Source organism: Telopea speciosissima, chromosome 2 (genome assembly GCF_018873765.1).
Source record: "Telopea speciosissima isolate NSW1024214 ecotype Mountain lineage chromosome 2, Tspe_v1, whole genome shotgun sequence".
NCBI classification, from domain to species: domain Eukaryota; kingdom Viridiplantae; phylum Streptophyta; class Magnoliopsida; order Proteales; family Proteaceae; genus Telopea; species Telopea speciosissima.
Genome location: NC_057917.1, coordinates 67,007,649 through 67,023,436, shown reverse-complemented (window position 1 = coordinate 67,023,436; position 15,788 = coordinate 67,007,649). Strand labels below are relative to the sequence as shown.

The 15,788-nt window shown below is 38.0% G+C and overlaps 1 protein-coding gene and 1 long non-coding RNA gene across 2 annotated transcripts; one reads left to right on the top strand and one right to left on the bottom strand.

Annotated features, from left to right (window-relative positions):
- Nucleotides 1–104: 104 nt before the first annotated feature.
- Nucleotides 105–14,764, bottom strand: LOC122649890 (glutaredoxin-like). The gene is made up of 4 exons (XM_043843147.1): nt 14,625–14,764; nt 2,198–2,286; nt 716–814; nt 105–351 (listed from the first exon to the last, which is right to left on the bottom strand). The coding sequence occupies exons 1-4, from the start codon at nt 14,678–14,680 to the stop codon at nt 275–277; spliced, it is 321 nt and encodes a 106-aa protein (XP_043699082.1). The 5' UTR covers nt 14,681–14,764; the 3' UTR covers nt 105–274.
- Nucleotides 10,366–10,767, top strand: LOC122649891. Its single transcript, XR_006331337.1, has 2 exons — nt 10,366–10,613; nt 10,659–10,767. It is a non-coding gene; the product is annotated as an uncharacterized LOC122649891 (long non-coding RNA).
- Nucleotides 14,765–15,788: the final 1,024 nt, after the last annotated feature.

Genomic DNA, 15,788 nt, shown 5'->3' with positions numbered 1-15,788 from the left:
GGATAGTGCTAAACAGATACAGACACAGATACGGAAACAGATTTCGGCTATTCATTTACATCCTAGATTCTACCCTTGCATATTAATGTTGCCTGCAATACAACTACCGCTAACGTATTTTATTCCATCAAATAGTTCTTTTTTTTTTATTATTATTACATATGCAATCACAGGCACAACACTATGCTCATCAACCCTCTGTGAAAACCGAATTATTACTAGTCATAGTTTCTGCCATTCATCTTCTATGTGCTCATGACTGCCTTGTGTGGTTTCAAGCAGTAACAGTGAGGGCGCCAGATTCAGTAAGCAAGGGCACAAGCTTCCCCTCCTGGTGCTTTGCCACAGTTGCTGCAACCGCCAGAAATCAGAGATCAGATATCAATTCATTGATGTAAATCTTTTAGATTCTGCTCGACTCACTTATGTTTTTTTTGGTAGAATGCTCGACTCACTTCACTTGGAATGAAAACTGACTATTATGGTTTGCCCATGGCATCAACAGAAAATGGACTCATCTCCATTCAATAATGGAAATGGTATCCTTTCACACGTTCTAATCAAGGAATCACTATGGCTGAGAGATGACTCCACTCTGAAGCAACCCTTTACTCATAATACAATATAAGGGAATTCAAAGTGAAATGTTGTCATTCCAGTTGTGATCAAGCCTAAGGAAACCAAAAGGAAAATAGTGAAGTTTAACAGATCATACCGTCACAGCCTCCAATGTGATTTCCACCAATGAACACATTAGGAACAGTCCTCTGCCCTGTCCACTCTTTGAGTGCAGATTGAATATCGCTTCCATCACCTTCACAAGGGAGGAAAGACAATTATAAGAAAAAGACAAATATAATAAAACAGTTCCCTTGAGCAACCACCACCGTTGACTTATGTAAACATTTCTCAACATTAAGGCAGAATATTTTATCTTTTTTTTTTTTTGTCTCCTCCCACGGTCCCACCCAAACACCCCCCCGCCCGGGTTTGAAGAAAAAAGGCAATATATTGGTAGTAATATTGGCCCTCAGTGATAGATAATGGGTGTGAGATCAGTAGTGGTGATACAGGCATCCCCCTTTTACATCAATTGAAAGCACAATTTTTCTCCAAAGTAGTGGTGCCTCAGAAATGTCAAAGCAGACAGTTAAATGATGAATTAACTTCAGTCATGCTGACAGTTCAAGTATTGGAATTCTGGAATCCGAAGAGTCTACATTATAAACTCAAAAAAACTCTTGCTTTAAGATTCCTGTCAAATAACTCAATAATCCAAACTGAACCTATGGCATACAACAACAGTATCTGTGTGCACCAATAGATACTCCAGCAAGGAAAAGCGCTTATCATCTTGCCCTTTTTGTAATTAGTAAATGATGGGATTATTCTGTTCCGTTCTCAGTTTCATTAAGCCCACTTGTTATTTTTAATTTTTTGCATACGAAGTACACTCATTCAAGTCTAGTGATACTATTGGGGGCATATCCCACAACATAGTAGTCAAGGTGTCTTAGGCAATGCCTAGGCACCCAGGCCATAGTTGTCATGGTGTCTAAGCAACCCAATGCATTGGAGGAGGCCTAGACTCAAGGCGATATCAACAAGGTGCCTAGGGCGACCAAGGCACTGGAGGCCTGTGTGACGCCTTGACAACTATTGACCAGGTGTCTTGGTTGCCTAGGTGCGCATCTAGGCGCCTTGTTGGTGTCGCCTTGCATCCAGGCTCCCTCCAACACCTTGGGTTGCCTAGACGTCGTGACAATTATGTCCCACAGAACATAATAACTTAATCCCAACTCCTACCCGTCCCTAACTATACATAACATAAATATTCATTAAATAGCAATGCATCCAAAAGCCTCTATGAACTTCTGAAACTGGTTCGCAAATTTAATCTACTGATGCTTTTTCATAGCCAAGTTCTGACACCCAAAAGCAACATATGAAATATAAGCGGTGAAAATAATGGGAAGAACCAAGAGGGGAGGGGGAATCTCCTAAGAGCTTTCTTTATGAATAAAATATTCTGAAGTTTTATCAGATAGTTTATCATGGAAAACCGGAAAAGATTCAAATGTTACCTCTCACCTGAGTTTGTATGAACCAAAATATAGAAGACAATCATACTATTTGGCATTTGAAGAAAGCAAATACATTTGGTTCGTAGTACTGGTTATGAGAATAAAGTACTCACCTTCCACATCCAGTTCAACAACCTTGTAAGTTGCTTTTAGCTCCGATAGCAACTGCTTGACGCTCGTGCAATAAGGGCAGTAGCTCTTACTGCACATGTGAAATAGAGAAGTGGAATGAGAGAACAGTTCAATGAAACTTTGAAGTAAATCAAAGATTTAATAAACAAGATTTAAAACATCTCCAAGGAGATAAGGACACAGAAGTCCTGAAAATGAGAGACTTGGACAGTTCAATGAAACTGTGAAGTAAAGAAAAGAGTTTAATAAACAACATTTAATACATCTCCAAGCAGGCAAGGACACAGACATCCCTTCAGGCAAAACATAATAAAATCTATACAGCAATATCCGAGGGTAAGACAAATTTTCTTGCCCTTGGATGATTCAAAAACAAAGGGAAAAAATACGCAAAATAGAAAAGGAGAAATAATACCATCTAACAATAGCTGAGAAAGGGATGGGGTTGAGAAGTAACAATTACAACAAGACATTAGGCAGCTGGGTTGACGACTACCAAAAGGGGTCTAAGCCTTCAAAGCATAACGTACCAGATACCTTTTTGAGAAAGAAGAAAGAAAAGCAATGAAATTGTTTTGTTGTAGAAACATGAGCAGCCTGGTCACGTTTGTTGAGCTCCTTCATCCGTGTTAATTGAACTATTAGTAGATATATTTTTCTTTTCTTTTTACAGTTCACATAATTTGTAGATGATTAACCAATTTCGTGGCCAATGTTTTCAAACTTCAGGGGCCTGAATTTGTCAATTTGAAGCAAACTTCCACAAACTGAAAATTTCCAGGCAAAAATGCTAATAGTTGAAACTAAAAAGCTCAAACTAATCAAACTATTTTAAAGAAACAGAATCGACAGAAATAAAGAATAAAATCAACAATTTGCAGAATGTAACTTAATTTGTTGATGCTCTACCATCAACCATAAGGCCACATGTTCCATTCTGGCTCTTCAGCCCCAAGACTATTATATAAAAGTATGAACTACCTCTAATTATTTGGTATACTTTTTAATTAGACAAAGATGCCTTCTATTTCATAATATAATTGCCACTACCTCTCATTCTCTTCCCATGCTACTTCCTCTCTCTCTCCCTTTTAAACCGACACTCTCTTCTCTCTCTCATACTCATCCCTCCCTAAAAAATTAGCTCGCACTCTCCCTCCCATACGTCTTTCCCTCTCTCTCCACTTATTCAGAAAAAAATCCTCTGGAAAAAACTGTTCTTTGGGCATAGGACACTAAAACAGGAGAGGAAGGTATTAGGCAAAACTTATACTCAGTGATGGTTACTTCTATATTATTAAAACCACAATATGGTTCCGTTGGGTCCTAACGGACTGTCTAAATTTGCAAATTTTTATTCATCTTATCACCCATTTAATAACTCATAATCATATTTTGGTAAATAAATATTTCTATTTGACAATTTAAAACATACTTTCCAAGTACTTAAATTGTTTAACAGATAAAAATGGAAAAATTAATAATTCCGATCCATGCATTAGCATAATTTTTCATTCAATTTGAATTGCTATTTCCTCCATCACGGCTACCACTTGGTTGTGAGATTACGAACAAGAAACAAACCAATGCTTCTGCAAATGATCTCTATGAGAGAGATGGTTTCTGAAGAAAGGGCGGGAGAGAGAAGAGAAGGGGTGAGAGAGAGATCGAGCTTGACATGGAAACTCTCTCTCCACCAAACGTCTAATATATATATATATGTTGAGAAGTACTGTTCACGTGACACTGTTCACGTGAACAGTGATTTGGTTGCTATGTGTAACTTCTATTTTCCTAGTCCTAGTTTCTAATTATGTCAAGTCCTAATTCTACTGTGAGTTGTTAGTCTTAGTTTCAATTTGAGTTGTTAGTTCTAGTTCTTTTCCTATTGTAACTTGGAATCCTATCATGATTAGAAATTCCTAATCTGATTAGGAGTTCCCCTTTCAATTTGTAATTTCCCCTCTATTATAAATAGAGGGGCTTTCCTATCAATGAAAACAACAAGTTATTATTCTCTCATTCTCTCTTTTTTCTCTTCTCTCAAGTTACTGGTTACAGGTCCTAGGTTTTCTACATGGTATCAAAGCTATAACCAGTTGCTGTTTTGAGAGTCGTCTTGGGTTTCCGGTTGAAGAAGGAAACCCTAGTTCAAAGAAGGAAAACTAGGGTTTCGTATGCGATTCAATGAAGGTTTTTTATGAAAAATTATACTTGTGATTGTGAAAAAGTTGTTCTGCTGATTTGATGATCGAAGATTTATATGGTCTTCTATCTATTACTGCTTCAATATTTGGGTATCGGTTTGCTGCTACTGCTGAAGATCATATTTGAACTAGGTTTTCTCGTTTCCATCGAAGGCTACACGAACAATGTCGAATTGAACAGAGATGTTGATGTTGAATCTGCAGCTAAGGGTTTCTCCACCTCGATTCCCCCTTTGATTAGTGCCTATCTTTCCTTGATTTCTACTGTGGGTTCTGGTTTCTGAAAGGAAGAAGACTTGACGTTGGTTCTGGTTTTCTTTCTTGTTTCTGATTACAAGAAAGTATTAGCTGTTGGTTTGCTACATGCGCCTCTGATTTGCACTTGTTATACTACCATGATTTGCTGATCGATTGAACTGCTTTGCTGTCTCGCCTTCATTCTCCATCAAGTATTTGCTTGTTCATCAATATCTCGGCTGTGCTAGCTGATCGATGCTGCGTTGTCTCAACTGGTATCGATTGTTGCTGCTATCTCTGTTGCCGATTGTTGATTGTTGTCCGCTATAAGACGAGAGCCTACTCCCGCAAGAGTCGTGGTTTCACAGCCTTGTTGGTAACGCTGCCTCTGTTTTGTGAGGAAGTAGACTTCCTCTTCATCGTGACTTCCCTCTTTTGCTAGTCATGGTATTTATCTTTAAACTGTTTTTAATATTGTTTCTCCAAACTACCCTTCCACTTAAAGTTCATCTACGGTATCTCCTTTAGTCATATCTTTATCTACTTTATGTGTTTCCGTATATACCCCTTCCTTTGTGGCTAAGTCTCCTTTGTCATTATTTTATAATTCATTCCAGATTTACCCTTTTGCCTTAGCTTGTGCTAAAATTGAATTTCACCTTAATTACGACTGTAACATTTTTTTGCCTTAGCTTGTGCCATTCCCCTATTTATTTACCCAAGAGCCTCTTGAAAATTTTGATTATTTACCAAATTGCCACTCTCCATAACCATCATTTTACTTATTGCAATCCATTGCTTTTTGATTACCAAAAAATCCTTGCAAAATTCTGGTTATTTACGGCACTGCCATTACCTGTTTAATACATTCTCCTATTTGACTACCCAATCGACCCTTGAAAATTCTGGTTTATTACTAGTTTACCCTTTGGCTTGGATTGTATTTAACAGTGGATTTCCACCAAATTACAGTCATGCCATCCTTTTTTTTTCCAACACCGTTCCCTTTCAATAATTCTAATTCCCTTCATATCCCAAAACATACCTTTGGCATTTACCCATAACACCTTTGGAAACTTCTGGTAAATTACAATTTTGCCATTCCTTCCTTTTTAATTACCCATAGCACTTTTAGAAAATTCTAATATTATGTTTTTGCCCTATCTTTTACATTATCTCTGTTATGTCCACGTGTACTACACGTGAGGGGGGGATTATGTACAATACACCTGCAGACATTGTAGAAGCAGAACTTGCAGGAACACTTGGTGCAAAGCATAGACGATCAGAGTTTTCTCCATTGCCAATGGGTATCTACTTTATTATTGGGTTGAGTCTGCCGTAAGGGGGAGATTGAAGTATTGAAATATTGAAGATATTTGGTTGTTGCCTATTTGAGGACTTTCGATTGGGTTGATACAGTTTTTTTCCGCTGCCTGATTCATTTTGTTTTCGCTACTTGCTGCTCTAGTTATTTCACTTCAAGATTCTAAGTCACTATGACAATCTGAGATTCATCACTAGATAGCTATTGAAGATCGTTGAAAGCTGCCTTTTTTGGAAGACATTCCAGTCCCGGTTTGCTGATCATGTCTGTCCAAGTTTTGAAGATCTATTTTTTCAAGTTCTTGAAGGTTTATTTGAGAGCTGCATTCATATGTCAAGCTGGATTCTACTACAACTTAGTTTTTTTCATTTTGTTCAAGTTGGGCATTAGTACCTTGTATGCGCCAACTTGAGGGGGAGTGTTAGCATTATTAGGAGTTCTTTTTTCTTTAGTTCAAGCTGGATCTTCTTTCTTTACTTATTTGTATAATCCAGCTTGAGGGGGAGTGTTGAGAAGTACTGTTCACGTGACACTGTTCACGTGAACAGTGATTTGGTTGATATGTGTATCTTCTATTTTCCTAGTCCTAGTTGGAGTCCTAGTTTCTAATTATGTCAAGTTCTAATTCTACTGTGAGTTGTTAGTCTTAGTTTCAATTTGAGTTGTTAGTTCTAGTTCTTTTCCTATTGTAACTTGGAATCCTATCATGATTAGGAATTCCTAATCTGATTAGGAGTTCCCCTTTCTATTTGTAATTTCCCCTCTATTATAAATAGAAGGGCTTTCCTATCAATGAAAACAAGAAGTTATTATTCTCTCATTCTCTCTTTTTTCTCTTCTCTCAAGTTACTGGTTACAGGTCCTAGGTTTTCTACAATGAAAACAACAATATATATATATATATATATATATATATATATATATATATATATATATATATATATATATATATAGAGAGAGAGAGAGAGAGAGAGAGAGAGAGAGAGAGAGAGATAGAGTTTGATATAAAAACTATCACCACCAAAACGTACAGAGAGAATACCTGACCTTTTCGATCCACCAAACCCTTTTCAACCCTCAATCAGACAGAACCGCTGCTTCATAGATGGGGGCATCTTTTACAATAGCAGGGTAATGAGATGGGTATTGAAGAAACAAAGAGGATAATCAACGAATGCACATGAGAGAGAGAGAGGGAGAGAGAGTTACGGTCCAAAGTTGATGCAGAAAGGAATCTAGCTGGTCATGCTCACCATGTATATCTCCTTGGTCTCAGGCACAAACAAGGGTGTTGGCACCCTTCATATTACTCAACCCAATGTCGTTAACATTCATTTCTTGCACACATGGACAAGTCTAATGTTAGATCAACCATCACTTCAAAAGCCAATTTCTCCCCAACATTGGTTGTGTTGTGTGGTGACATATGAACAGTCTTGCTACTGCATAATATACTCAAATCTATTTTCCTTTAACACTTTTACTGCATTTTTTAATAGGTTACTATCTGCCCCATCAAGATTAGGGGCCAAAGTTGAGAGGCCTCAAGCGCAATTAGCAGCCAAAGATCGGGAGTTGGCTACTGATGCAATAGCGCTAGCATGATTGGACCAACATGACCAGATTTGGGGGCCCAAACCAAGGTGTACCAGACCTAAACCAAAAACCGGAACCGAACCAATTGACACCCTTAATCCAGACCATATCCTCTCTAACAAACGGTCAGAATTGCCACATCATTTGTTTACATATCTTAAAATGGTAGACCATTTAGAAAGCCCTTCCTAAATGGGGCTGTGTTAAGGCAATTTTTACTGTTTATCAACGTACTCTTGATTAGCCTTTTATTTATCAGCTTGTCATTAAGGATGTAATTGGATAATCTTAAATCTGGACCCGTTCTTGAGGCTGATCTAAGCCTCCAATCCATTGAAGATTGCTGTTTTCCTGGCCTGGGTGATACCCTGTTTTTTGGGGGTTTTCTGGCAGAATCGAGATCTGCCAGTGTGGAAGCTCTGACCATCAGATCTTAGTGCGATTTCTGGGCATTGAAGACCCTTCTGTAAGGCACCTTCGATTTTTGTTTGGTGCCCATCTGACTATTTGATAATCTGATTTCTGAAATCACCCAAAATCTGGGTGTTTAATTTCAGAATTGCTCTCTACTACTGCTGTTTTCTATACCTTCATCAGAACAAGTTGATATTGTGGGGTTTTTATCCCCTAGTTACCCCTATTATATCTCACCAGATTTCGGGGCACATCAGAAAAAGTTTTTCTAGAATTCTGTTGACTATTGTTTCTGATCTCAGAGGTTTATATTGTTGATAATTTTGGCAGCTGGCTATATCTGTTTATATATCTGGTTATGTTTGATATCATTCATCTGTCATGGGTAATTCAGAACCCTCAGTAATGCCACAGTACTTTGTTGGCTGAGGAATAGTATGGAGCCTTATGTGGCTGCCAATGTCATATTTCATATCAAAGCCAAGGGCGTTTGGGACGATCTCAAAGAGAGTTACTGACGCAGGTCCAAGCATTAGAAAGAAGAAGAAGCCTTGACTTGGCTGTTTTGTGTTGGAGCCTTTCTCTTTTTTTTCTATACTTAGTTTTTTTTTGAGCTCTTAGATTGAACCGGTCCAACCAATGGTCCAATTTAAGTGATTCTTTCCTATTGGCTGCTTTTGTTTTATTTCTATTGGCTCTTAGAGCATCTTTTATATTTTTGTTTAAACTTTGTTTGTCTCCCCCCTCCACGATTTTAAGAGCGTGGAGTTGTTTTGTAACTAGGAATGTAACTAGGACTCAGATCTGGGATTCCTAATCCAGATCTGAATATCTGTAAGGCCTTTGTTTTAAAGCTATAAATAAGACAATCATGGACAGGCTCCCCCACTATTTCCTGTATAAAATTTGCCTGCTTTTCAAGCTTTGTTGCTGCCATCGTGCTGCTGCCTCTGCTCCTTTGTGAGTGCTTACATCCTTGTGGATCTCAAGGTGGTGAAGGGTAGGTGGACTCCTGCGACTCCTTGCATTGTGAAGATCGGGAGGTCCTTTCAAATCATTCAAGTTGCTGCCATTGGTCCTGCAATACAGTGAGTTTGAATTTGTTTTTATTTTAAACCTTATTCTACTTAGACCTAATCTACAGTCCCCTCCATCCACCAAACCCTAATTCTCCATTAAACCTGCACTCCTACCTCCACTAGGATTCCCCCATAACTCCAGATTTAGCCTTCACTTTCAAACCCTACTTCCAGCCTACATTCCCCACATCACCCCCCCACACTCGACCTTAGCCTAGCTCTTAGTCTCCACTATAACCCCTCCATTCCCTCACTCCATTAAACCTAAAACCTGCAACTCGATTCTGCCCAACTGCAGAATTTTAGAACCCTTCCAAACCCTAATATTCTTATGCCATTAAAGCCTCCTAAACCTGCATATTAAAATCCTATAAACCCCATTATCATTATTTAACCCTAACCCTAATTTCTGCCCTAATTAGCCTAATCTGTCCCAATTGGCCAGCCTTGTTAGGTAACCCTATTCCCCTGGCTCCTAGTGGGACTTCTCCTACCTACGACTACATCAGTTACTCTCAAAAAAAAACATGTCCAAATTATATGGAGGTGGTCATCATGTCTCTCCACTAAGAGATGAATTAATTTTTCAATTACAAGAGCGGATTCAACAAATTGAGACAACTGCATCTACATCTACTGCTACCATTGCTCACTTAGGTATTGGAGCATTCCTTTCCACCTTTTCCTCCACACCATGGGTCGTTGACTCTGGTGCCACCTCTCATATGACAGGCAAGTCCAATGTCTTTTCTTCTTGTCAGAAAATTAATCTCCCTTCCAGAGTCATACTTGTTGATGGCTCATCTATTCAGCTGTCTGCTTCTAGTTGGTGTCTCTTTACCTTCTTTTCCTATGTTAAATTTTGTTCTTCATGTTCTTAACTTACCCTTAAATCTTCTATCTGCTAGTCAATTGACTAAATCATTAAATTGCTCATTCACCTTCTATCCTACGTGTTGTGTTTTTCAAGATCTCCAGACAAGGATGGCCTCTATTACTTTGTCGACTACATAAATCCCAGCTGATCCTTCGTTACTACCATTTACTTCATCAGAATCTTTGGCTGAGGGTTCCTCCCCTCCTGACTTGAAGGTACTCGAACTTGTACTTAACAGTCTCATATTGTTTATGCCGTGTCTAAATTCATTATTGTGTCTCATCTTCCACCTTTACTTCGCAACTTTGCTTTGTCTTTGTCTACTGTGTCTGCGCCTACTAAGTACCAAGAACCATTGTTGCATCTTGGTTAGAAGAATGCTATGAATGTAGAAATGGTTTGCTGACTTCACAAGGCTATTTATGGGCTGAAACAGTCTCCCCGTGCTTGGTTTGATAAGTTCAACAAATTTATTGGTGGTTATGGGTTCACTCAATGCTTCTCTGATCCCTTTGTATTTGTTCGTCGTCATGGGGCCAAGGTCGTCATTCTTGTTGTATGTGTTGATGATAATATCATTTCTGGTAATGACTCTTCTGGCATTGAAGATGTCAAGGCATATCTACATCGGCATTTTCAGATGAACTTAGAGAAGCTCAAGTACTTCTTGGCAATTGAAGTTGTTTGTTACAAGAAAGGCGTCAGTTTGTCTCAGAGGAAATATATCCTTGATCTTCTGTCTGAGACTGGCATGTTGGACTGTAAGCCCATTAATAACCCTATGGGTCCTAATCTGCAACTTGGGGCATGTGATGATAAAGATTTTAAGGATGAACATTAGTAGAGAAGGCTGGTCGGGAAACTTATTTATATGACTGTTACTCGTCCAGATATTTCCTTTGCTATTGACTTTCTAGTCAATTTATGGAGAATCCTAAACAGGCTCATTGGGATGGTACTTGACGCATTCTGAGATATCTTAAAGGTGCTCATGGGAAAGGTCTTGTTAATCAACACCATAATCACAGTGATATTGTGGGTTACTCTAACGCTAATTGGGCTGGTGTTGCCGATGATCGCCAATTTATTATTGGATATTGCAAATTTGTTGGAAGAGTAAGAAGCAGACTATTTGATGCAGATTTATCACCAAACTGGGCTTCTTTTATTAGGAATAAGCCTAGGGTTGGGTTACATACATGTAGGGCCTTTGATCCCATGGGTTTCTAATGTAATAGGCCACTTTTATGGGCCTAAAATATGGGTAAATAAGTTGCATACGGGATTAGCTCCCATACTTAGTTTTATTTCCATACTTAGCTTTTTATTTGGTGTTTTACATTGAACCGGTTCAACCAATGGTTCAATTTAAGTGATTTTATTAGTTTTTCTTTTAGTTGTTTAGTTGGGCTGGATTAGGACTCTATTTTGAGTCAATTTCAGTTTAAGTTAGCTAATAGGTTAAGGATTGGGTTAGGCCATTCCTTTTTAGTATCTAAGTCTATTTTTGAGTCTTATATATAAGTTTGTAAGGGAGGCCAGCATTGAATACGAATTTGATAAATAAAAATTAGCTTTATGCTTGCTACCATTGCTGCTGCTCGCCTGCCCTTTGTGAGTTTATATCCTTGTGGATCTCAAGGTGGAAGGGATTGGGTGGATCTCCAATCGACTCCTTGCATCGTGAAGATCGGGAGGGCTGCTACTTATCTCCTTGCATCGTGAAGACTGGGAGACCCCATTGTTCATCTTCAAAGCTGTTGCCATTGAAGACCTGCAACAAGTAAGAAATTCTGCAACTATTCTTCTTCCTTCTAGAAGGTCACATACAAGGTGATTTTTGAGATCTACCAAACCAGCCATCCGATTGAACTCAGATTTTCACCATACCTCTATTAACCCTAATTTGGGAAGTGATTCAAATTTGACCTAATTCCTGTGGCCTGATTTGAATATATTCTCATATTTTCCATTCTGCCCCTACCTCCATTAAAGCACAGTTTCAGACCTTCAACCATACTTGATTCTGATTTCATGCTCAGAATAAGTAGTTGATTTCATGACATGTTAATTCTGAAAATAGTAACCTAATCATATCTCTAAACCCTAGAATCCCCTTCTACTACCTCCATTAGGAATTGTCTCAAATAACGTTATCTTGCTGCCCAACTCACCTAACCTATTTCCATTCACTCAAACATCATAAAACTTACACCATTAGACTTCCCTACACCTGTCCATCATTACTATATAAGACAACCCTAACCTAAACCTAACTTTAACCCTAATTTTGACCTAAAACTCAAGTTTCACCCATTCGGATGACCTGTTCAGATTAGATCCTGGTTGAACTGGCTCCTAGTAGGTCTCCTACCTATCTAGGACTACATTACCATTGAGGCTTGGTCGAGTGCAAGCTGAATATAGAGCTATGGAACATACTACAACGGAAGTGATGTTGAAACCTCTCATTCAAGAATTGGGATTCTCAATTGCTAAACCTATGAAACTGTATTGTGATAACCAAACAACGATTTATATTGCCAATAATCCAGTTTTCCATTAGAGGACTACACAAATTGAGGTTGACTGTCATTTTGTAAAGAATGCAGTTATGTAAAAGCTGATTTCGACTCCATTTGTCAACTCCAGAGATCAACTTGGTGATATGTTCAAAAGGCATTTTTCCGGCCTGCATTTCTTAATGTTTGTTCCAAGCTGAGTATGGGAGATATATATATTCCAGCTTGAGGGAAAGTGTTAAAGTATGTATCATTGCTGTGTTCCAAATGTATGGGATAATATTTAATAGCAGAGTTGTAATAAGTTAGCTATTGTCTCTTTAGTTATTTCCTATTGTAATTAGACTTAGGTAGTTATTCTCTTCTATTGTAATTAGTCTTAGACTCTTAGTAGATCCTACTAAGAGTTAATTACTTGTTAATATAAGGAGTTAAGGACAGAGCTAGTCCACGATAGGTGCATTCACTCTATTGTGTTATCGCTCAACCTCAGGCTTGTTTTCACCTTTTTCTCTTCAACTCTTCTTCTTCTTCTCTTCATTACTGGTTCTTTAAGCTTTGGTATTATTAAATTACTCATTGTTTCTTTCTTGGACATTACATGAGAATACTCTCTTTTCTCATCCGGTACTACTACACCAGATAATCTTTATAGTAGTCTCTACGCAGGTTCTAGGTTGACAAAATGCACCTACCCTTTGGGGTATTGGAAATACCCTATTTTCGCTAAAATGGTTACATAATTGCTTTAGGAAAGGAATACTATTTAAACAAACTCATACAACACTCCAAATACCATTGCTGAATAAGAAAACAACAAAACCCCATTCTTCAAAGGTCAATACACATTTCACCTATTGCAAGATCATGGAATCACATTTGCATCCACATCAGCAAGGGGCTAAGTTCCTTAAACACCAGCAAAATAATGTAAACAACAACGAATACTGTTTTAGGGGATATAGATATTACCAAGCCCTATCCTAATTACTTGGGGTTGGCAACAAGTATTTTAAAAGTATATTTAGAATGAAACTAAAGCAACAGAGGAAATTCAAAGTATTGATGCCTCACAAGGTGTATCACTTCTCATGATAGATTATCTAGGTGTCTAAATTATACTTTGCTTTACTGGGCTTGTGAGCAACAAAGCAAGCACACACTTCAGCCACTTGAGAGAGAGAGAGAGAGAGAGAGAGAGAGGACTGCCACGGGACTGGTGATTACCACAAACATGTAATCTAATCTAAAAAATTCATAAGAGCCGACGTTCATTTCTCTTTTTATATTTTATTTTGGGAAGGTGGTCAAAATAATATCATGTAGATTAGAGAGAACAAAAATATGGCATAAATAGTAAGTATTGGGTGTTGAAAATTAATGACACATAATGACATAAATCATATTTCTTTTTTCTTTTTTCTTTTTTTTTTTTTGGGGGGGGGGGGGAGGGGAGGGTTTGGGGGAGATAGAAGCTTATTCCTCATTCTTAGAATTTTGTTCAGATCACAGAATAGATCCAAGGCTCCATTATTGAAGGATAAACTGCTAATAATATGACCCCAGACAACTCATCCTCTGTATGTTCCAGCTGTCTCTCTCTATCCCTTCCCCCCAGCGTATAGCCACACGTGCAAGTTTGCAAGTATATATAGTCAGAAGAGAGAGAAAGAGAGAGAATATACTAGCCAGAAGAGAGAGAGAGAGAGAGAGAGAGAGAGATAGACTGTTATGTGAATGCTTAAAAACTTGTAGTGCATCGCATAGAGAAGAGGTTCTATGTCTATATTTCGCATGCTCAAACCCTAACACCTAAAAAGTAAGTTACTAGAAATTGGGCTATCAACTTATCAAGAGAACCATCCACAATCGCAGTATTACACTGATGGGGAATTCAATGTTGCATTAGGATAAGACTTCTTGCCATGTCGCTGTGAGAAATCTCAACAATCCACAATACATATTATCCTTACATTTGTAATCACAATTAAACTAAAAAAAAAAACAACAGAAGATCGCTGAAAAACACTCTAAGAATTTTCACCCAAAAGGGGGGCTGGAAGAACAAAGACTGTAAATTGCAAAATGGATAAATACCCAAAATAGATTCTCCAAAAACATCCCAAATCTAAAACAAAAGGAAGATTACCTGAACACCACGGCCGGGTTGGATGAAACGATCTCCTTTGTCTTAGCCAACGCCATTTCAATCTTCAAAAATATCTCTCACACACAATATTATTTCTGAATTCTCTGGTTCTGCTCTGAACACACAAAGTCAATCTCAGTTTTGAAAATCTTCGATTCATCTGCAACCCTCTCTTTATAGGAAATGACGACGACGCGTGGATTTAGTGCTTCCACTACTCTATGGCGCTGCGCACCCGGCAGGTGTCCGTAAGAGAAACTGGGCTTGGACCGGTTTCCTGGTCGGTTCGTTTGGTGGGAGAATGCTGGCTAGAGGGCTAGAGATCCAAGAGAGCTAAAAATGGGTCCACTGATAGGCTGTGTTTGATAAGTATTCCCATAATAGATTTTAAGATTAGAATGCATTCTAAAATTCAATTTTTCTCTACTTTCTCGTTTCAAAATGTGTTCTAGATCTCTATTCCGAGAATCCATAGATCTGTTCCAAGAATTCATTAAAGAGGGGAAGATGATTCTCTATGACGTCAGTGTGTGGTAGTAATTTACATGCCACACCAATGACTATCTTGAAAATGGTATCATCCACATATTCAAAATAAAAAAAAGAAAATAATAAAAAACCATATAAGAAAATTACACTCATGTGTCATGAATAAGTTTTTCCTTAAAGAGGAGTATTAAATATGAAAGTATTTGCGGTCGGCAATGTATGACAAAATTGATGGGTGAATGCAATTATTATATTATGTGGAAAAAATGATACGACAATTCTAATTGTTGGATATTTAGGAAATTGTCTAAATACATTGCATGAAAAATATCAGCACATACTAAATTATTTATCCTCTCATCTAATCCCATGTATAAGGATTGTCCGTGGGAAGGGTCGCGTAATGGTCTTACTCTTATCCTCATCATTTAAATAAACAATATGAATCTCTTACTTTTATAAACTTAACTTAAGCAATTAATGAAATTAATCTTTTCTCTTACACCCGAAATGAGGATCAAATAAGGTGGGAAACGGGTAAAGACAAGAACATGAATGGGTTAAATTGTATATATCATATGGCAAAGGTTTTCCACAACACTAATGTTGAGGGCTACCCTAATAGGCACATAGAAGGTTTCATATATAGAGGTGTCCATTTGATGTGGAGAGAGA

Coding starts and splice junctions, on each gene's coding strand:
- LOC122649890 (XM_043843147.1), bottom strand. CDS start 14,680: ATGGCGTTGGCTAAGACAAAGGAGATCGTTTCATCCAACCCGGCCGTG. Junction 2,287..14,624: donor AACCCGGCCGTGGTGTTCAG/GTAATCTTCCTT, acceptor TCACATGTGCAG/TAAGAGCTACTGCCCTTATT. Junction 815..2,197: donor TGTTGAACTGGATGTGGAAG/GTGAGTACTTTA, acceptor TCCCTTGTGAAG/GTGATGGAAGCGATATTCAA.